The following is a 22,715-nucleotide window of genomic DNA, read 5'->3' as shown; positions in this document are numbered from 1 at the left end:
CTTTATCTCTTCGACCTACTCAAGACGGTGTTTCATGTAGCATATTAGATCTGAATTAACAAAGAAGGCTTTCAATTTCTTGAGGCCTTGTTTGCCACGCTTAAGACATCTTCCACTTCAGAATCAGAGTACTAATGCCTTGTCACTGGGGTGTTTGTGTAATAGGAATTTAAATGTAATTTGTTTTACAGCTCTGAAGTTTTTCTCCTTGCAACACAGAGCTGCATCACAGTGCTGTTGGGTGGGGAGGGGAGTGGGATACAGAGAGCTGAGCAAGAGCTCAGAGTAGTCTCTGCTCTCAGAAAAATGGCTTTCTATAGGAAAGTTAGGGAGAACTTGATATTTCTACAATGAGAATTGTCTTATACCTGGACAAGCCCAGCAGATCAGTGTCAGTCAGCAGAATTCAAGATTTTAGATTTGTTTTAATAAGTAGCTGGGCATCAAATGAGTTGTAGTTACTATGTATTCTCTTATTCCACAACGAGTACATAGTAATGAAACTTGCCTGAAACTTCTATGCTGAACCAAGTACAAAATTACATAGTTTAGCTTTAGAGTTTAAGATTTGATTTCATGTTTTATCATGTGGACCAAGGTAACTCTGGTGAATGATTATTGCATCTCAGCTGATGCTCAGTAGCTTGCTGTGATATTGGGGCTGCACATCCCAAGCCTCCAAGTTGTGAAGCAGAACACTGCACATTTTTAAACCCAACTGTAATCCATGTGTCTTGGGGCAGTTCTTTTGTAATCCCATACTGTGCTCAAACAAAAAAATAAGTGAATCTCGTGTTCCTTCTGATATTACTTCTGTGGTGAGACAATGGATAACATCTGCCATGCTGGCATGCCATTTCATTTCACAAATAATGGGTAAAACATCAGCAGGGAACCTCCCATGAGCAGAGCTGGGATAGTTCCCATTGACCCCATTGTGCAGGGGTGGTCCTTCTGCTCTGAGTCCTGGAGCTTGTCAGCACCTCCGTTCCTGATGCAGTGACAAGGCCTCATTAAGGAAATGCATCTTGAAGGAATGTTGGATAAGATGGGCTGTGTGAGCCAGACAGCCACTTCCTGAGCTGGAAAAAGAGCCAGCTGTTAATTAGTTGATTAGGGAAGTGGTGTTGGGAGTTGCCTGGGAAAGGGAGCGTCAGTTTGAGCAGCCTGATTCTGACTCTCCCATGCTAAAGATGGGTGATTATTACTGAGGTGATGTGAGGATGGAGCTTAGGGAAAAGTCCTGTTGGTGGGGAAACAGCTTGTGCCTAGACTGAGAATCCTGCTTTGTGCGAGAAACTGGCAGGGACAGTGTGCTACATCCCTCACGGTACACAGCCCCTTGCAAGGGGAGTACATTCCCTTGAACAACCTAGGTTCTGCAGAGGAACTTAAAGACATAGGGAGCAAATAGAGAAGGGATGAGGGAGCTGTGATGAGCACCGGGCTCTTCTGTGATGGCTCTGTTCCCCTGGTATTGCGTTTTCTACCTATGAAGTAGTAGGACTGTGGAGACCTAGAGAAAGGAGTCAATGGACAAGGGCAGTAAAAGCATTAGAGACCAGTTTCACAGCTCTTAGAGGAAAGAATAGCCAGTGGTGGGAAGTAGTTACTTCTCATAGTCTTCTAATTTAACATAGGTATTTCCAGTGCTTTGGTTCAAGGATGCAGAATCAGCTGGAAAAGCTGATCCTGCTGTGAAGTTGACAGAGGAATACAGGATGAAAACTGTACAGAAGATGAAACATTTTGGCGCTGATCTAAACAGGACCACTGACATATTCCCATGAAATCTCCAGCCTGTAGTTAAAACCTTTTCTACTCCAGTGGTTGCTTTGTGAAGAATGCATCACAGATTATTATGCTGATGTGCACACTGAAATGTAAATTATACCATAAAAGGGAGAATGAGTTTTGCCTAATCATCAGTTCATTTTGTGCTGGTGCACAGATGCCTCAGACAGGGGGCTGAAGTAGGTACAAATTTGCTTTGCCTGAGCCTGTGCCTTGCCTGGTATTGAGCACATTCTGAATCTGCAGTAAGTTTCTAGTACAACCTCCACCCAAAAATATTCTTAGCTTTCATAAAGCAAAATTAGTCTTAAATCAGAGATAATCTGAAAGCTAACCAAGCTTGAATGAAGGTTTATGAACCCTCATTAAAAACGAAAAGGTGATGATGAGCCAGGCTGAGCTTTGAGTCTGAAGCAATGCAAGTTTCGGAGCTCGGAGCCTTTTCAGAATGGCTTGGAGAGACTTGCACAAATGTTCTGAGAAATCAAACAAGTATTCAGCATCTCATTCTGCACCATCCGCTTGGCCTACCCAAATGAGCTTTTGGAAAGCACTTGAAAAGCAGTCTGGCACTTCCTCCCTTTTAACAGATGAACTGAAATTATTGAAAACAACTAAAAGTGGTGGTGGAGGTGGGGAGAGGGGGGAGAAAGAAGAAAAAAAATAAAAGTCCCAAACCTCGGCATGGAGGTTTTTCCTTTAATCAATATAATTATGCAATGAATAAAATTTTGGGCTGAACCACCCTTAAAAGAAGGAGTTTGGCTGGATTTGCAGATGGATGCTGAAGCCCTGAACTGCCCCTGAGATCACAGATCTCCTTGAATAAAGCAGTAAAGAGAACATCTGAAGTTGTGCTGGGACATTCCAGAGTGATGGTTTACCTTGGAGTCAGTGTAGATTTATTTGCCTTTATTGAGTGGTGTGCGTGAGATCACTGTGGTCTAATGGCCTACTGAAGATTTAGGTGCTTGGATTCATTTTCAGGAAGGTCCCTCGGTGTAAATAAGATTTCATGACTTTTTGCTGTTCTGACACCTATCGGGGGGAAATCTGGATGGTGTTATCACTGTATAACCTCCTTGGAGCCAAGAAGGGCTGTCTGGGGAACGTCACATTGCAACATTCAGTCTGAAATGTGTATGTGAATTGAGTTTTCTCTAACAACTTGTTGCCCCACACAGCATGGTGTTGTACCTATTGTATTCAGTGTGATGTGAACCTCTCCAGCATGCAAAACTGCCTTCTCTGATAGAATGAAATCTCATGTATGCATGCATGTGTGGGATGTTTCTGATGATTAAACCTCAGTTTAATCCTGCAGTAATCCCGTACCACATCACTGTCACGACGGGCACAGAGTACGACTCAAGCACCGACAGCCGAGTCTTCATCATCATCATGGGTCCTCAGAAAGTGCGGACTGAGAGGCTGTGGCTGGATCTCCCCGAAGGAAAAGATGAGTTTGCAGATGGCTCCGTGGAGAAATTCTCTGTCTGGGGCCTGGATGTTGGGGAGATCAAAAAAGTGGAGGTAATTTGTGACCCCAGAGTGGGCACGAGGGCACCTGGGCACACATGGCCAAGGGAACAACAGGTTCCTGTGGCACTTAGTGAAGGAGAGACACTGGGGTCTGAAATGAATGTAGGTGGGAATGTGCTAATGAGATTACATGCAAATCCAGCCCTGAATATAAGTGTCCTTGTGAATAGCAAAACTGAAATCCTCAAGAGGTAGAAGATAATGTTGAAACAGGGGGAAGTTGTAGCATGTCACAGTTTTGTACCACCTCTGGCACTGTTTTTTCTTAGTCAAGCCTTCTTGTTGACAGCTGCACTGCAGGTTCCCAGGATGCAGCCTTCCCTCAGTTTTTTTCTGACTTGATTCCTACAGTACTTCCAGTTGGGTTTCATAAATTGCTTGCAGTGAGAAACACATCTTGTGTAATTTTCCAGCTAAACATGAAAATTGTTTTCAGAGCTTGGAGGACCCAGGCTTGGAGAAGACAATTAATCATTGCTCGTAAGTAACATGCACAAATAGATAGAAGTACAGGAGCCATTCTTTCTGCTGTGGCTCAGGGAGACAGAATTTGCATAGACACTCCATCACTGAGCCAAAATCTTACATGAATCTTATGGACAGTTGCTGTGTATCATTTATGTTTCATATGGCAGTTCCATCTCCTGAACACCTGCTCCTGCCCCTGAGTCCTGAAACACAGAGCAGCATAAGATGTCATGAGGTGTTCATCTCCTGAACACCTGCTCCCTTCCCTTCCCTTCTTTTCTATTCTCTTCTCTTCCCTTCCCTTCCCTTCCCTTCCCTTCCCTTCCCTTCCCTTCCCTTCCCTTCCCTTCCCTTCCCTTCCCTTCCCTTCCCTTCCCTTCCCTTCCCTTCCCTTCCCTTCCCTTCCCTTCCCTTCCCTTCCCTTCCCTTCCCTTCCCTTCCCTTCCCTTCCCTTCCCTTCCCTTCCCTCTCCTTCCCTTCCCTCTCCTTCCCTTCCCTCTCCTTCCCTTCCCTTCCCTCTCCTACCCTTCCCTCTCCTTCCCTTCCCTTCCCTCTCCTACCCTCCCTTTTTTATACCTGAGTTATAATATACATCCCTTTTGGTGTGTCTACTTATTTATTCAAAAAGGAAAGAGTGAAAGAGATACAAAGAGTGAAGTCCCAATTAAAAATCTCTGCAGCAAACACCCCCTTGTAGCAGCTGATTGATTGAAGCAATCCCATTCGTTTTCATTCAGGCAATGGATTCTGGCACTCTGAGAAATGCATGTGCTACTATGAGTTCATTATCAAGACATTTTCTTAATTCACTCCAAGTGCATGGTTATTATGGGCGCTAAAGGCATTTTCTATCTGGCCATCTCTCATTCAAACTTGGAAAGTGAAGCAAGTATAGAAATTCTTCTTTTCTAGACTGCATGCACGTGGAAGCAGCCTTGTCAGCCCAGCTCAGACAGGCAGGAAAAAGCCTACTTAATAACTGTAAGCAGATAGTGAGTAGGGAGGAAGGGGCAGAGAGTAGAAGATAGCAGAGGACACTTGGAAATAGAGGAAAGCAAGGGAAAATAAATAATTTCTCAAGGGTTACAAATGGGAAAGAAGAGAAAACACTGCAAATAAAACACAGAGTTAGTAAAACAAATGATATCACTTTGGGGGTGTATAGCACTCTTATGGACCCTTTCACTGCTAAGCTCCTTGACTCCACCACTCTGCTGTCTTGTTTCTTTTTCATTTTTCCCCTTTAATTTGTTGCTCCCAGGATCGTGGCTGAATGTCACCTGCACCAGGTTCTGTGCCTTCCTTCCTGCAATACCCTGTGCTTGGGAGGGCCCCTGTTCACCCACATCACAGTGATGGCATCTCCATGCCAGTATGCCTTGGTTGCTATGGAGCCAGTCCATATTTTCCACGTAGAAAATTGCAGTGTTCGGGGCCATTGCAGAAAATTGCTAGTTATCTGCATGGGGGAGAGTGAGGAACAATTTATTCTCAGATTTGGCATTTGGCTGCTTCTGGAAGACGGCAAGGGGTTCTGAATATGTTACCATGTGCAAATAGCTTAGCAGGGGGATTTCTTTTCCAGAAGCCCTCTGTATAACCCAGGCAACAGACTAGCAGGATTGTAAGATTTGCAGCACGATGCCACTTTTAGACTGGCATTATTCTCCTCCAGCAAATACGCTATTGTGAAGCAGAAACAGTGGAACACTAACCAATTTGAAAGGGTCCCATTTGTACCTGTCTTGTAAATTTACAGTTATAATATTTACTACTGCTGTACTTTAATAGACGTGCTGACATGAAAATACGCAGTAGGAATTATTGGGTACACACGCTTCACACTGTGTTCTTAAAATCAGTTTTAGTATTTCTTCTTTTGATGAACAAAAGCGTCTTTGTTCCTAGATTGCTGCTGCTGCAGAGAGGTGCGTTTTAAAATGTCCTGCATTGATCTGTACATTTTTAAACCAGTCCTGGTTCAGAGCTGTTCAACCACAGGCACAAAGTGAAGCTAAGGATACAGAAGTGTTGCAAGTCCAGTTCCCCACTGAATATGGGCCTTGTCCTGGAAGATCATGAGGTCTTCCTAATATTCTCCACACCTTTCAAAATTAGCAGGAAACCCCATATTTTGGCACTTTTCCTTTCTGTCTACCTTCATATTATTTCCCCCCTGTTGTGTTTGTGAGCTGCTCAGTGCAAATGGTGCCTTAGTTGTGCTGGTGTGAAGTACCCATCAGTCCCTCAGACACACCAGGAATGAATTACAAAGATTTCCAAAGCAGACCATGGATTTGCCTGCCATGGAAATGCTGCCTCTCCAACTTGTTCAGACATCTCAGCCCAAACAAATTGTCTTGATGTTGATATGTACATCCAAAGTGCGCTGCCGGTGAATGTGGCTTCAGATAACTGATTGCAATGGTATGGCCAGTCTGAATCTTTGCTTGGAACTGTAAGTTGGACTCAGCCATTTATTCTAATTAGACTGTATACAAATTCAGAAAGGAGCTGATGAACTCTAGTGCTCTACTCTATAAATCCAGCCATAAGGATGACTCAGCACTGCATGAATTTGTCCCGGACTTTACAGTGTTATTCTATGGGGCCATGGAAATCTGCCTACATGCATGTTCTCCAAAGTTCCCAAAGTGCAGAATGCCTTGCTCTGTCCCTTCACTGATACCAAGGGAGTTAAGCGTTGCTGTGAAAATCTGGTGCTTAGCAATGTCTTGGAACGATATGCAAGAAGATGGCCGTAATAAAGCCCAAAGAGCAGCAGACTTTAATGGTATCATTAGAACCTTCCTTCCAGCTGAACCATTGATGTCAACCTTCCTCACCACCTCACTGCTCTGCAACAGGTCTGAAGAGGCATTGCACAGATCTCAGAGCTGTGGGTGTGGGGAAGGACCTCCATGCCAGCAGAGAGGGAATGGGAATGTGTTGTATTCCCATTCACCTCACAGTCCTGGAATCTGAGAATTAATGCGTCCATTGTATACTTGAAATTTCCCTGGTGGTTAACTCTAATTTTCTGCAGCTGCATAGACATTAGTATAGTAATAATGTTCCTAATAGCAGTGATAGCTGAGACAGATTAAAAAAAAAAAAAAAAAGATTACTCGTTTTGGGGCAAAAAGGGACATGATATATACATTACTCTATATAAACTTGTTATTAAAAACTGTTTCCTGAGCAACTCTAAATATCACAATATTTTTTTAAATGAAAGCTAAAGACCTTATTTTCCCAGTAATGGTATAAACAACCCATTCACTGAAAATAATGAGCTGTAGGTAGGTCTTTTTATCCAACCTTTCATGTACAGAGAGTTCATTGGAGTGACTGAAGGAATTTCTTACAGCACCTAAGGCAGATAATCACCCCTGTAAGACTGCATGGAAGTAAGGATGAATATCCTGTGTCCTTTAAGAGGGACATATGCAGGTCCTCATGAAGTTCCTGCCACTCTTCTGTGATTTCCTGCTCTTCAGAATGGGATGGTCTGCTCTTAAGCATGGAAGGAGTGGTCTTTGCAAATCAACTAGCTATCGATATAAGCTCCTTCTGTTGGCTCCTCAATGCAAACACAGGGCTTATATAATATGAGGAAATAGAAACAGGCTGATGCGCATACTTAAATTAAGGAGATATGGATTTGTGAGACAAGAATTACTTAATAATACATATCGGTGTTTGCCTAGATGCATTTTCCAGCTTGGCTGTGAAGCTTTGGATTGTCACTTGTAAGTGTTGCTGCAGCAATTGAAGGGTTTGGAAAGATGGAGAAAAGTGTCTTCACAGATCATCAGTGGGTAGTGGACAATGGGACAAAGGTTGTAAGAGTGTGGACATGCTTTTGGGTAGGTCAGTGCACTCCACCTACTTCATAGTCCCTTTGCTTACATCTGGGGACAGCATCATCCCGCCTTTCCTTCATGAGAGGCAGGAGATGACCTGATCTTCCCTTCCCAAATCAGCAACCACACATACCAATGCGTTGCCTATTGAGCAGAAAGGGCACAGATGGTTTGTTTCACAGCTCATCTCTTCCACTGTGGAAGTGGTATGCATGAAAGTGTACACAGACAGTACTCATCAGAGGCCAAAGATAGCAATTCACATCTCTCCTTTAAGAAATTCCCAGTAACCAGCATGTGTTTTCTCTGTGACTCTCATAGGTGGGACACGACGGTGCCACCCCTGAGAGCTGCTGGCTGATGGAAGAGCTCACCATCGTCGTGCCCACCAAAGGTGTCATGTACAATTTTGTCTGTAAATGCTGGCTGGCCAGAGACAAAGGTGATGGTCTTACCTCACGAATCCTCAACATCCTGGATGCGGATTGTGTTAACGTGGGCATCAAGGTAAGAACTTGGCTCATCCTGTACCTTCAACACAGAGCTGAGCTGATATACGTCATGCGCCAGCAGTCCTCATGCTTTGATTTCTGCCTATGGTTTGAGACTTGTATTTGAAGATGGAGGTATTATAATCTCCACATCATGTGCAACACATCCACTTTTCTAACCCAGGGTTGGAAAGCATTAATTTGGTTAGAAAGTAACAATAATTGGAAGTTGTTGAAACATGGAGGTGTTTGTAAGTTTGATCTTTCAAATGAATAACAGATTGAAGTTGAACAAGCAATGTAAAAAGAAATATCCAGTATTTAGGTTCAAATGTATAGAATTTGATGTGAGGTGAGCTGTGCCGTATTTAAACGGGGTACAAATCAGAACACTGAGCTAAGTTGAATTTCAGGGTAAGCTTTATAATAGAAATGCCAGTCTGGATGAATGAGACAATAATACTCTAATTAATGCCTGTATGGCAAATTCAAATTCCTATAGTTATGTTTCTGTGTACAGTGAGGTTACGCTTTTGAAGGACATTAATTTTTCTCTGTGCTGCTCTAGATCCCTAAGCTAAATATTTTCTCCTGAAATAGTTTGTTCCCCTGACACACAAAAGCATGCAAACATTTCTAACAACTGCAAGGAACTTAACAAACCAGAGCAGGTTTCGGTGGTAGAAATCCCCTAAGAGGGGAAATAAACTCCTTCAGATGAATGCTAAGGTTAAAACATAATTGCTTCAAAACTTCACTTTGGTTGTTTAACCTCCTGGATAAAGTTTGAAAACTCCTGTCAGTGATCTGACGATTTGCCTGTAGATTGAGATGGATGCTAATGAGGATTTTTGTTCAGCCTCCCTTGAAAAGCCCGGTGCTGAATATTTATTTTCATAAGCATGCCACAAATAGACACATCTAAATAACATTTTCTTCTGTGATGTTGGGCCAGAAACTTGCTGAAAGGTTTGAGGGAAATCAGGAGAGATGTTTCAGATATGAAATCAGAAGTGCACATCTGACTTTCTGATCAGACTCCTAGTAGAGGGGATTTGGGACTGCTCTCTCATATATAGACACAGTTAGAAATTGAATTACTTTATTTTTCTTCTTCTTTTTATTTTTTATTTTTCCTTTTTTAATAGAGTTCAAAGAAGACTAAAACCTTTATTAGCTTCAGGAAAGCTCATGCTCTTTCTTGACTGTTCTGCAGCCATATGTACCCATTTGAATTTAATTTTCTTCTTGGCTTCATATACCACCTTGTTTTAAATTCAGTATTTGCCTTCCCAAATATAGAGGAAATGTTAGTATCCATCACAGTCATTAAAAACCCCTAATGTACTTGTAAAAGAGTTTTTCTTCTCCCACTTATAGCAAATGAGATGTTCTACTATGATTTAAATGTGTGGATGAATAAAAGATAGACAAGGTGCTGAGGTCTGAGTGAACATAAAAAATAAATTCTTCTGTGATATTATTCCTTTGCATTATTGATTTATGTGGCATCTACAATTCAGGCCAATAAAACATGCATAACAGAACACTGTTTGAAATACATTCTGTTGGGGTTATTTCATTTTATTCTTTCTCCTCTCAAATCCAGAGGTCTTGTTATCACAGGTACAGTCTTGGAAGCATCTAAGTGGCCCAGAAGTCTTAAAGCCACTGACAGCTACTAGGACTTGCATGCTTTTGAAATATTTTATTCTGAATCTTATTATTCACATGTCAGGAGAAAAGAACAAAGTTAGGCTAATAAAGTGAAAATGACACAGAGTTGCTTTCACAGATCAGCGTGCCTTTAAAGCAGGAGATCTGGGAACGCTCTTGGTTGGATGCAGTGCTGTGTGTCTCCTTGGGAAATGGGGGGGCTGCCTTTTTCTGTTGTACCAGGTGCTTAGACCTACAGACTTTAACACTGTTAACTGTGTTGGCTGAAATGCTGCCCCAATGGACACACCAAGCACTTTGCAGTTGATCCCTACCATGTTCCAAGCACATGCTCCTTATGTTGGATTTCCCTCCCTCTTGGAGTGTACGTAGGCTGAGAAAATCTGCTCCCCAAATGCTAGGTTATGCAAAGAGGAAGGTCCTGTACTAAGTTTCATTCTCTTTTACCTGCAAAAACAGTACTATGGAGGGGATCCCAGAAGCCATGTTGTAACCATTTCTTACAGAGAAGCAAAGCCTGGCTAGCCTTTTGCCTAGGGCTTTGCATGGGTCAAGGACAGCTCTTTGAATGAGATCTCATTGTTTGAAACCCTCTACAGATCCTATACGAAGTCACGGTTGTGACTGGAGACATTGAAAGTGGCGGTACCGATGCTGGTATTTTCATGACTGTCTTTGGATCCAATGGGAACACTGAGGAGATGCAGCTGGATAAAAATGGAGATAGGTATGGTAACTTTGTCAGTTTTGTTGCTTAGCAGTGGAGTGATAATATATTCCAGTACCAAGTTAAGAAGTACTTGAAGCTTTGATCATGCTCCTACTGAAACTCATTGATTTCATTGATCTCGAACTCAGGAGTCTTTTAAGAGTTACTGTTATGTATTTAGCAGAGTGGAGAAAAAAAGGTGCTCTGCATACCTGGGGAGATAAACCTGTGGCCATTTGTGGGAGTATTTTTTTAACCAGTTTCTCAGCAGCCTTAAGAGAGAAACACTGCAAGCAGAGAGATGAGTGGTGAAGTCCTTCATCAACCCCAGGAGAAGCTGGGCATGTTTCAGGAAAACCACAGGTGCAATTTCTGTAAAACACATATTTTATGCAGAGTAAGTAACTTAATCTAAGCGTTATGTATTGGCTGTGATGGGAAAGCATTAGTGACTGCATAATTAAGGTGAGACAAACCAGCATGCCTGTGCCTTCCTTGTGAAGGTGCTGACTCTGATCCATTTGCTCCTCCTTTCTTAACTGGCCAGATGCGAGACAGCTTGCATCCTAAAACAGCACGAGGGCTGCCAGACTCTAGGCTATGGGGCTATGGAGCTTCTTGGCTTTGGATCCATGCCACGCTGCTGCAACCACTTCTTTTAGAACCAGAGCTGCCTGTCTGCAGCTGGCATGAAGGGGACACACGATGACATCTGCCTGGGCAGATGTGGCCTTGGTGTGCAGAGAGATGGAAACAGAATATGAGGTGCATGGAGTACCACACTGAGCACTCTGATTTTGCTGAAAAGGTGAAATCTCATGTATTTCTGCAGCATGAACAGATAACAAATGCTATAACCCAAGTTTGACGCCAGCACTTCTGCAAGCCAAAAATCCCACATGCTACCCATCCATTTCCTAAAGCTTTCCTGCTCCTAACACCTCCCTCAGCAAAGAAAGCTTTGGCATGCACAAAGATGAGCATGGCAATAACCAGGCTTTGTTATGCCTAAATTCAATTAGCTGATGACCTCTGAGTTTGATGTTCCCAGCAAAGCACAGTGTCAGGAGCACTGGAGCTTTTGGCTATATGGTTTGAGCACAGCTTGCTGAGGTGATGCTAGATTCTGCCCAGCCTCCAAGCAATGCAGGTTCTCCACTGCAGTGTTGGGTACCACGCATTGTGTAAATGAAGATAAGGCTCAAAGCACGGAGGTGTTTGCTGAGGGGATGTCATAGCAGAGCGGGTGTCTGGGCAGGTGTGTTCATCTAGGCTTGAATCCTTTGTGTGTTTAGCTAGCAACAAGCCTTGTTTGCTCTGAGACCAATGCAGCTCAGGTGCTGCTAATGGAAATTTCAGTGGGAAGCCAGAGCTCATCGTGCTGCTCCCCACACCCAACACACAGGGCACTGCACTGGTTAGCAACATGCCCCAGAACCAGTGACATCCCCTTCCAGGACCCCAGGCAATCCCACGCTCATCTCTCTGCCATTCTTTTAACCCCAGGTGGGAAAACAAACTGTGTATGCTCATTCTTAGAAGCAAAACAGAGTTCACGTTAGGGCCCATCAGCCAAAGCTCTCCTAAGGCTCTGAGGCAGCTGTAGCCCCTCAAAGAGTAGTGCAGTTTTGCTCTTCATGGCCAGGCAAGCAACATTTATGAACTACGTGCCCTATAAAAATATAATATTCATCTATGTGAGTGGAGTGGTTACAGGATATAAGGGTATGAGGATATGAAAACCCAACCAAGGTGTTCCACACAATTGAGATGTTTGTGGCCTGGGATATCTTCTACCAGAATAAGACCTAAAAAAGATTATAGAAACTCTTGATATAAAGAAGAAGGATATGTAAAAAAACAGCAATTACTATGCTAATATTCCCAGGATATTGGTATCTGCTGTTCTGTAGGGAGGTACCGGTGCATCTCGTACCAAATGGGTAAAAGGCATTTCATCTTAACGGGGACCACCCAGTGCCAACTCACTCACAGCAGCTTAGTGCATTATGAAGAGCTGTCTGCCTAACCTGTCACAGATTTAAAGCAATTTTCGCTACATTACTGTTATTGCCAAGACCTCTGGGCAACAGAAATATTTATAAGTGCAGACATGGTAGGAAAGCTTAATGAAATCCCTCAGACAAATGCTTCAGTGTCCTAGAAAAGGCAAGGTGCCAGACAGTTCCTCTTCATACTTTTTTCCTTCACATTTTTTGTATTTTATTTTATTTATTTTATTTTGGAGGGGACTTCATATAAATTTAGGATAGAAAAATGCTCTTAGATCACTTGCTTTGTCCCTTTAGAAATTGTTTTCATCTCATATAACGACTTCTAGGAAGTGACAGGTTGAGTATCAGCCTTATGGAGAGGTTTGTTTTTGTGGCTTTCGAAGCAACAGTGATTGCACTGAAAACTGGTGACAGGACCAAGGGATGACTCAGGTCGGGAGGGTCACACCTTTTTCTGACACAGGAATAGTAATCAGTCCAATCCAGGCACAAAAGCCCATTCTCTTTCTCATGGTGAAAAGGGCTGTCCTGGTATCCAATACCACACAAAGACAAATGACAAAGAGAGGAGCATTTTTAATAGCTAACACAACCTTTAATAACCATGAACTGGGACCAGAACACCCTGTCCAAATGCCTCTGGGAGTGGAGGGGAAGCAGTGCTGGATGAAAACTGAGAGGCTCGAGCCAAAACCTATTGCTAGCATCTGCATCCATGCGGCTCAGATAATGGTGTGAGGATAATCACATTCATGCTGCAGGGTGTAATCTGAGCAGGGGTTGCTAAAAGGATGTTTTTTTCTCTTTGTGCTTTGGCACTGTACAGCAGTAGGTGGCTGAGCACAGTGCCAGGGACCAGATAGCATCATTCTGGCTTATCTGTATTATGGTAGTGCCCACATCTTGCAGAGCTCTCCCCAGATTACTCAGATGATTCAGGTCCCACCCTGTTGCTTGCTCACAAAGAGATTTTATATTTTTTTTTGGAAATGAGGGACCTCAGCACATCTCAACAAGTGGCCATGCTGGTGCTGGACAGATCCCTGCATGTGGCTGCCCTACACCTAGCAAGGGGTGCATTTCCATCCCCATGCTTGCAGCAAGTCTGCCAGAGTATCTGGGACCAAGCTGGCAGATTCATTTATATTCTAAACCAAGTACTACTGAGCCTGAAGCAGCACAGGCACTGGAGCAAGAGTTTCTTCTTGGCACTATCGATGTTACGAGGGAGGTAAGGTAGTGGCAGTCCTGGCCAGTGTGATGTCTTCTTCAGGAAGCATATGTTAGCTGCTTTCCCCCTTTCCCTTCTTTCTGCTGATTGCTATGGATGAGCAGTTCCCACACCTCCTGGTGCCTGTATACAGCAGCCAAGCATAGGATAAGAAGTTTGAAGCAGCATTATAAAAACCCGCCTCAGTTCTCAGCAAAGATGTGGCTGGTTTGCAAACCCAGAATCAGGAGAGGGTGCGGGATGGTCAGTTTGAGCCCCTTTTTAACAGCATTTGTCTTCAGTTACTAAACGTGGGCTGTGGGCTGGCTAGCAATCACGTGGCTGTATTTAGCTGAGCTGCAGTTACTGTCTATCACCACAGCAAACGCAAAGTTATATGATGCATCTTAGCAAAAGAAGATTAAGTACAATTGCTTTGCCTTCCATTAGGGATGGGGTAAGGGCAGGAACATGGGCAGCTGCCGGGGGGAAAGGTGATGTGCAGAAACCTGATTGCTCTGGTTGCAATCAGGATGGTAATGCATGCAGCAGGCTGCCTGGAACTGCTCCAGGTACCTACATACGGGCTTGATTTTCCAGGGGAGGAGGAATCCCTGTCAAATCTGGGCCAGGACAGCTTGCCAAAAACACAGTAGCTGGTGATCACAGGGCAGGAGAGCTCAAGTCCCATAAAACGCACTCGTAAACTTTTAATGAGAGGCTGTTGGCGAAGCATGAGCTGCATGAGGATTGAGGTGCGATGACGTGGTGAGACAGCAGGAAACCTCCTTGGTCTTTCAATCCCTCCAGATTTGAGCGAGGCCAAGAGGACAGCTTCATCATGGAGATCGCCGATATCGCACCCCTGAGGAAGATGAGGATCAGGACAGATGCGAAGGGGACGCGCCCTGACTGGTTCCTGGAGAGGGTAATGTGCTCTGCATCACGCATTGCTATGCATCCTGCTTGTGTTAAGCCTCCCCATGCTTGAGAAAGAGGAGAAAGGCAGAGAGCACTCGTCCAGATAATCCATCCTCTTAAGCAAAGCCTCATTTCCCAGCCTTTCCCTTTATGTATAATGCAGGCAGATTTCTTTCTTTTCCTGCTAGCACAAGGAAAGCGTCATTTTCTTCCTGAGTTTTGAATACAGTGTGTAAAATGGCTCCAACCGCTTCTGTTGATTGTATTTTTCCCTGGTGTCCTATCTTGCTAAAAGGCGCTATGCTTGCCTTAATCTTCCCTACCCAGACACCAGCTCTTTCTGAACAGCACTTTTGTTTGGGCATACAGCGTAGTTTCTTTGCTATGGACCTGATCATTGTATTTCTAAGGTAGAGATAGAGTGGCATGCCAATTCCACACCATCAGATGTCACTGAGGGAGGAGAGAATCTCTGCAGAGCTCATTTAGCACGCTGTTTCTGTAGGAGATATCCTGCTGGATTCCAACAACTTAACTTCTCAAGGAGAACAGAGAAAGATGGCTCAACACACAACCTCAGCTCCTTTATCCTTTCTGCTAGTCCAAAGCTATCCTTCATTTCCCCGTAAATAATGTGTTTCCAAACGCTGATCCCAGGCAGCCCCTAGTTTCCAGTCCAGTGATGAGCCACTGTTCACCTGCCACGGTCTACAAAGCTTCACTCCATTGCCCTGCTGTCTTAAACTTGAGCACCAGCACTTCTAACTTTTTTCACATCAGTTCCTTTGCAGCTTTCCAAAGCATTAGACCTTCAGCATATGTCTTCCAAATAGATGCCACAGACACACAACTTTTCTCCGTGTGCCTGAGGAATAACTCAGTCTTCTCTCTGCTTTGATTTAGTCATCATGGTCAATCCCTCTTCGCCACTTCCCCTATATCTTCCCCTGAGTTTTATAGATTGTAATCGTATAAAATGAACTCATCCAAAGCTTATTCATGCAGACGCATTCCACAGCCATGAATTAGCAATAGCTCAGAGTCAGGTAGTGTTATCCCCATGTTCCTCTCACCACCTTTATCCAGCCATTCTAACACACAACCTGCTGGACTATCCCACCCACAGCAAGGCTGTTCCAGAGATGTGGGCAAAAGGAGCTCCCACGTGGACACAGATGATGGATTTATAGACCTCATGGCTCTACAGAAGCAACAGGTGGACCATAAACGCCACTCCTTGGGAAAAAGATTTTATAGGCTTTGAATGCTGTACTGATAGTTTCTGCTTTTCTTGAAGAAATAGAGGATCTCCTACTGACACGTGTATCCACATCCTAGTGATATGCAGAGAACATTATTTGTTAGTTTTCATTCCCACCTTCCCTGCAAAGGTAAACACAGCATTTGCATTGCACGCAGAGGAGCTCGGATGGGAGTGCTCTGGTGGAGGGGAGGAAGGATTTGTGTTCTCTGATTTGTATTCCAGCCTTGAAAACTTATGTCGCTTGGTGTGACATGAAAACTGATCTGAGCCCATTTCCATTTCTGTCAAAAGTGCATATTAAAGCTGCATAATGAAATACTTGTGGGGGTAGTGCTAAACTCTCAGACAGATGGTTCACAGTTAGTGCTAACTAGCACAATGAAATGAGAAGCTAGATTAAGCTATCAACCCCCTAATTAACCATTTGTTGCTCCATTTATTTACAAAATATTCTCGGTTTTCTTGTTCTATTAAAATAACAATAAACGACCTTTTAAATTCTCTTTAGTCTTTTTGTACGCTGTTTGCTGGCCGTAACTTATGCTGCTTTTGGTTTACCAGAAATGCACGTGCATAAATACCAATTAAAATACATCAGTTATCAATGATGTTTCATACTGCCAAAAGATTTAATTTACGAGAGGGAGCAGTCTTTTCTTTCTTTTTTTTTTTTTTCTTCCTCTCTAGATTACATTGATATTTTATTCAGAATCTCAGTAAAGCAATGTACTTGGAGCCAAAGACTCAAATGACACCAAAAGTGGCAATAAGATTTCAATGCTGGAGCTTAACAGCAAGAGGGAACAAAATGGGGTCAGTGATGTGTTGGGGTAGAGTGAATATTATTGGATATTCTATTATTGATACAGGTAGTTGTATCTGCCTACCCCTGTGCAGCATTTTATAGATGCGGTGTCCCACTTTACAAACAGAAAACCCCTTTGACCAAATGTGGTTGAATTCAAACTAAATGGTTGGATTCTGCAGAGCTGATTCCCTGGGAATTTTAATGCTACTTCATGCTGTCAAAGCCAGGGAGATAAGAAGCTGCCTTAATGAAACTCTAATTGCATTGCATTCAAACAAATAATCCTGGATATGAGACTTTGTCCTTATCCTTTTTCCTTTATATGAAAGAGCTTAAAAGAATTCGAGACAATACTTTATAGCTGAAGCTGATTGTCACTCTTTGCCACAGTGCAAAGTCTTTTAGTTTTAGTTAGAAGACCCTGATATTAAGTGAAACTAATGACACGCAACAAAACCATAACAAAAAGTGAGGCTGAGTCTTTAGAGATGAAATCAAGAATGTACTTGCATTGGCATTAGTAAGGTGTGAATCCCTGGGGAGCTTGTTTGGTACCACAGCTTGGAGAAGGCTGTATAGAGGTAAATCAGATGAATGGACATGTCAGACCTTCCTGTTACAGATGGAGATGTCCCTGTTTATTGCAGCTGGGCTGGACTAGGTGACATTTGATGGTCCCTTCCAATTCAAACCATACTATGATTCCACGATATACAGTGTACTATTAATTTTGAGCTGTCTTGAAGTTCCTGGCAGCTACAATATTTGCTCAGCTACAAAGAAAGTTATCAACATTTTATTGTTTAATACTGCTCCCACTTTTTCTTTTCATTTTTATAGGCATTCATCAGCCCATTTAAAATCCATGAGTAATTAGTGATAATATTTTGCCTTAAAAGCAGGCAGGTTGTCCACAGTGAATTTAGGTATCCTAAAAAATAACTTCTGTGCAGTATGAAGAAGCAGTCTCATTTCTAAGCAGCATCTCAGTCTTCTGAGGAACAGACAGAAAGCAAAATCACCCCCAGCTCAGCTCCTTGAGATTACTTATTTGACCCAAATCACAGCTCAGCATCTGCCTCTTCTCCCAGACTATCTAGGCCTCCTGTAATAGGGATGGTGGTTCTTCTGAGAGAGGCAGAAATACCTTGAATGACATAGAATCACAGAGTGGTTGAGTTGGAAGTGACCTTGAAGCCCATCCATTCCAACTTTCTTCCATAAGCTGGTTTGTAGTACCTGCTTAGCAAATGGGAATGGCCTCAAATTTCATCAGGGATGATTTCAGGTTGGGTGTTAGGAAAAAAATTGTCTCTTAGTGGCCAGGCTCTGGAATGGTCTGCACAGGGAGGTGGTTGACTCAACCTGTACCTGGAGGTGCTCAAGAAGAGTTTATGTGTTGCACTAAGGAATATGGTTTAGTGGAGCATCTTGGTGATAGCTGGGCTGGATGATGATCCTGGAGGTCTTTTCCAACCGATGATTCTATGATATTATGATTCTATGCTCAATCATAGAGAAAACCCCAGATGAGTGTCCTGCCCACAGAATCAGCTACAGCTTCAGCTTCAGCACATCCACTGCCATCTTTGAAATCATTCCTTATAACCTGGAGCAGTATCTTCTTCTTTTGAACTGCTGAAAGGTCCAGCTCAGCTCAGCCGGGATCTACAGAAGGGCATAGACTGGGACACTGCTGTTTGAGGACGGAATTTGAGGGTTTTTTAATAAACATCTTAGGCTAGATTTTTGTTAGGCAGTAACACAAATGGTAGCTTGCAGCCCTTCCTTCCAGCTCTCCCAGTTTAGTTACAAAGCACTCCCAGGTTCTTGCTGTAGGCAAGTGCAACACCCTCTTCTCAGTAGACTGATGCTCTGCTGACACCCGCTTAGAACTGGGAAAAGCTCAAATGTTAAACATGGAAAAGTGAGTATTTTCTTTGCTATTTACTGGAGTAACTCTCTTTCCTGTTCTAAACAGGTTCTTATTCTGTTCTTAACACCACAGCATCTGAGATCCTTCCACTGATAACGAGGCAGTATGAGTAATACCTGTTGCGTGTTGCTTGTTCTGTCACTTTTTCACAGAGGGAAAAACATGTGAAGCCTTAAATTCTGCTGCCCTAATTTGTCTTGTGTGTTTCTTTAGCTTGTTTGCGGTTGGTCTGCATTTTTCTGCTGTGGTTACTGTGGGTTTGCACAGAAGAGATGGGCGAAAGAAAGATAATATGTACTCCAGGAGAACTAAAATGGCTTTTAATAATTCTTTTTTCCTTCTTCCTTTGCATTAATACCACACAGACATCCAGAAAATATCCATCTTTCCTAGAAAACAGCTTTGTCCATGTCAGGAGAGTCCAATCTCAAGATGACCATTTCTCCTGACTGCTCAACATAGCAGATATTGTCTGCAGGGGTGAGCTCAGTTGATCCCCAAAGAACTAATTGTTTCAATCTATGACCAAACTCTACCCATGCTATACCATGCTGCTCACCTCATAATATCTGCCCTCCTTCAAACTGTATCTGATGCTTTTTCCTTGACATTGTCTCTTTGCAGATAGTCATGAGGAACCTGACTAATCAGGAAGTGGCCACATTTACATATGGTGATTGGCTGTCAAAGGTGAAAAATGCCAAGGGAAGTCTTGTTTGTGAGATGCCAGCCATGATAAATGATGAGCAGATGATGGAGGACACAACTTACACTATTCAAGTTAAAACCAGTGATATTGGAGGTATGTCCATGTTGCATATTTTATGATTTTTCTAGTATGAAGCTCAATTTCTAGCAATATCTCACAAATAGTTTGAAATCATGTGAAAAAAGCATAATCTAGCTCTGCTGTGATGCAACACAGACATTTTGGCTATCTGCTCCTCACAGCAGTGTTGTTCTATGGGATCCATTCTCATCTAAGCAGTGGGCATGAAATATTTAGACACAAGGCCTATACTTGACTTCTCACTACTTCCTCTGAGGAAATCTTAACAAGAATCTATTTCCAGACAATGCTGAGGTGGTCAGAAGCCTCATTTTCCTTTTAGGTCAGTTCCATTGATTACATGGAATTGACAAACAGATTAATGTCAACCCAGGAGCTTGTGGGCTCTGGGTTTTTGTTGTCACCATCTGCTTTGTCCAAAGAGGAGAGCAATCATTCACTCTCCTTTTTAAAATGTTTTGAGACCATTTATCTCAAGCAGTGAAATAACAACCCTAAATGCATATAGAAGAGGTAAAGTCTGCATGGCTTCAAGAGCCAGGAAATGGAATTTCTATGTCATTTCTTGGGACCGTTGCCTCCTTTCATGATAACTTCTGTCAGGTTGCTGAGTAAAAGCTACAGCCACATCCACAACTGCCTCGTGCCAGATTGAGGCACATCAAGCATTATCTCACCCTGACTTTGTCTAAAATATTGACCCTATGAGGGAGTTCTGCTCATATCACCTCCTGATCTCTACCTGTCTCTGCTTTCATTTTTACTTTTCAGTTTACCAGTAGTAATTTATGCAGCTTCTGAGGTTTGAACAGAGAATATCAAAATTCTCCTGGCAAAGTGTGTCCGTGCTGCCTCACCATTTTTCATCTATCTATCTGCTCTGCCTGCTGTTCGCCTGAAAAACTTAGTGAAATACTAAAGACAAAAGAGAGATTTGTTTATCTGACTGGCAATCCACCTAATATAATGGCAAGGCTTCCTATGACCTTTTTATGAAATTCAGGCCCATCTCACAAAGGCAATAGAAATGGAAACAAGAGGAGAATGGGAGATGACAGCAACAGGAGACAGTTCTGCCCTTCTCATTGAATGAGAGATGAAGGGTATTAATGATGAAGCATTTTATTTCATTATGAGCAGTGACAACCAGTAGGAAGGAGCAGATTACAGAGAGGTTTCAGGGAGTCTGTTTGTGATTAGATCATACAGAGCACTGACATCATGCTGAACTTTATCCAGTTTATCTAAAGAGGGGGCAAGTCATGAACCATCTCTCCTCTTTCATCTTTGTGTATTCCATGATTACTCCTGGTTGAACCAATTGAGGAAAAAGACCTTTTATCCTTGACGGTTAGTGTAAACATGTTATATCATCTCCTGCCACACTATATATTGCCTAGGGACAGCACTTCTCCACTGTGAATAGAATCAACCATGTTTATTCCTAGGTATAATGGTTTTCTCTTCAAAAGCTTTCAACTTTCCCATCCATCAGAGGCAATGAAAAGAAAGAAAACATGGGGTAGGATTTGTCTCATTTATTTGTCATTCCAAAAATTAACTCCTTCTTGGGTTTGAACTCCTTCAAGGCTAAATTCTGCACGGCCAATTCATGTAGGAGTGATGTCCTAAACAATGAGCTGCAGCATTCTCTGGAGCATCCCTCTCCCTCACTCTTTATCAAGTTCAGACAGGATCTAGACTAGTAATCTAGTCTAGTCAGATTAAATTAGAGAAAATGAATCCCACCAAAACTGTGCAGCAGTCATTTCTTCCCCATCAGACACAGAATAGCAGTCCTGTTTCATTTTTTCCTTAAACAAAAAAGTGGGTTACAATTTGGCTTTTCAGAAGCAATTCAGCTTGGATGTTTGTATAACATTCAGACTTAAGGAGGAGGAAAAGATCCTCCTGCAAGTAGGCAGACTTCCCTCTTTTAAAGTTCAGAGGCCACCAGCTGTAACTCAGTTGGCAGCTCTTGGAATACGTACAAAACAAGGAAGAAGAACTCATTGCATCAGATACATCCCAAGTCAGATGGAGAATCTTTGGTTTAAAGCAAGACCTGGACTTACTTCCCATCTTCTAAGAGAAGTAAAGAACAAGATGATTTTCTTCAAGGTATGACCCACAGACATGGCTGCAATGGATTCAGAACACATGATGGTGCTTTCTGTGATAGAGGAAAAGACTTTTGATTTCAGTCTATGCAGCTTTCCTGTGTTCTATATGCAAGCGTCGTACACATGGTAATGCAATAAGGATTGAGAAAGAATAAACATTGCTTTCACATTTTCCAAGAATTAACGAAGCAGGAGGTTTTTATCTCTGCTGTTAAAAGATTAATTAGTAGGTTGTCAGCTCAGCTACAGCCTACAAACTGCATAATTTAATACAGTTGTTGTCAGTTCCAAGTGCTGTATCCAAGGCTTTGTTAAGACAAAAGAAGGACATTGTTTGGCCTCAGAAGGCTATGACTCAAATCCCCTTCGGTCAAAAATGATGCAGCTGTTCAATCATAAAATTATAGATACTCGTATTGGAAGAGGCCTTAAGCAACTTTCTCTTCAATGGACTACTGCCAGCACTAGGTCAGACTGGCTAGTGTGAATGTTGGATGCTTCCAGTATGGTGTCACCATGACCTCCCCAGGCACCATTTCCAGACCCAAACAATTTTACCAATAAAGGATATTTTTTCCTAATGTCCAGCCATAACCTCCACAGCTCCAGTCTGTGTCTGTAGCTGTCTGGGATGTCTGACATATACATGCCCAGCACACAACCCTGTAATTACTATCATGTGATATGGATATGATGGATGTGGCTCCAGGCTGGATGTGGCTCTGGGTAGCCTGGTCTGGTGGCTGGCAACCCTGTACACAGCAGGGAGGCTGAAATTAGATGATCATTGTGGCCCTTTTCAACTCAGGCTGTTCTATGATTCTATCGCTCCCTGTATGTACTAACAGGTGTCCTTGCTAACCCATGAAAGCTCATCTCCCTTGGCCTCTCCTGATGGCCATATGCTACAGCATCTTTCCATTTTGGCAAACATCTGATGGGCTCTCCCTGTTGTCCCTGCATCCCTCTTGACCTGAAGATTCAAAATGGCATGATGGTTCAAGTAGGGACCCCTCAATGCTGGTCAAGGGGCATAAGATGTTCCCTCCAGCTGCTCATCACACTTCTCTTGACACAGCCCAATATGGGACTTGCACTGAA

At 42.9% G+C, this 22,715-nt stretch overlaps 1 protein-coding gene across 1 annotated transcript in view; it reads left to right on the top strand.

Moving 5' to 3' along the window:
• The window catches only part of LOXHD1 (lipoxygenase homology PLAT domains 1), a 121,597-nt gene that overhangs the window by 80,903 nt on the left and 17,979 nt on the right, over positions 1–22,715 (top strand). The window contains exons 32-36 of the mRNA XM_085528198.1: positions 3,119–3,327; positions 7,992–8,177; positions 10,438–10,565; positions 14,583–14,700; positions 19,326–19,503. Of these exons, the coding sequence (XP_085384324.1) occupies positions 3,119–3,327; positions 7,992–8,177; positions 10,438–10,565; positions 14,583–14,700; positions 19,326–19,503 (819 nt within the window). The remainder of the gene's footprint in view (positions 1–3,118; positions 3,328–7,991; positions 8,178–10,437; positions 10,566–14,582; positions 14,701–19,325; positions 19,504–22,715) is intronic.

Source organism: Coturnix japonica, chromosome Z (genome assembly GCF_054131305.1).
Source record: "Coturnix japonica strain WE chromosome Z, WE-NBRP24, whole genome shotgun sequence".
NCBI classification, from domain to species: Eukaryota; Metazoa; Chordata; class Aves; order Galliformes; family Phasianidae; genus Coturnix; species Coturnix japonica.
This window is presented reverse-complemented; position numbering and strand designations above follow the sequence as displayed.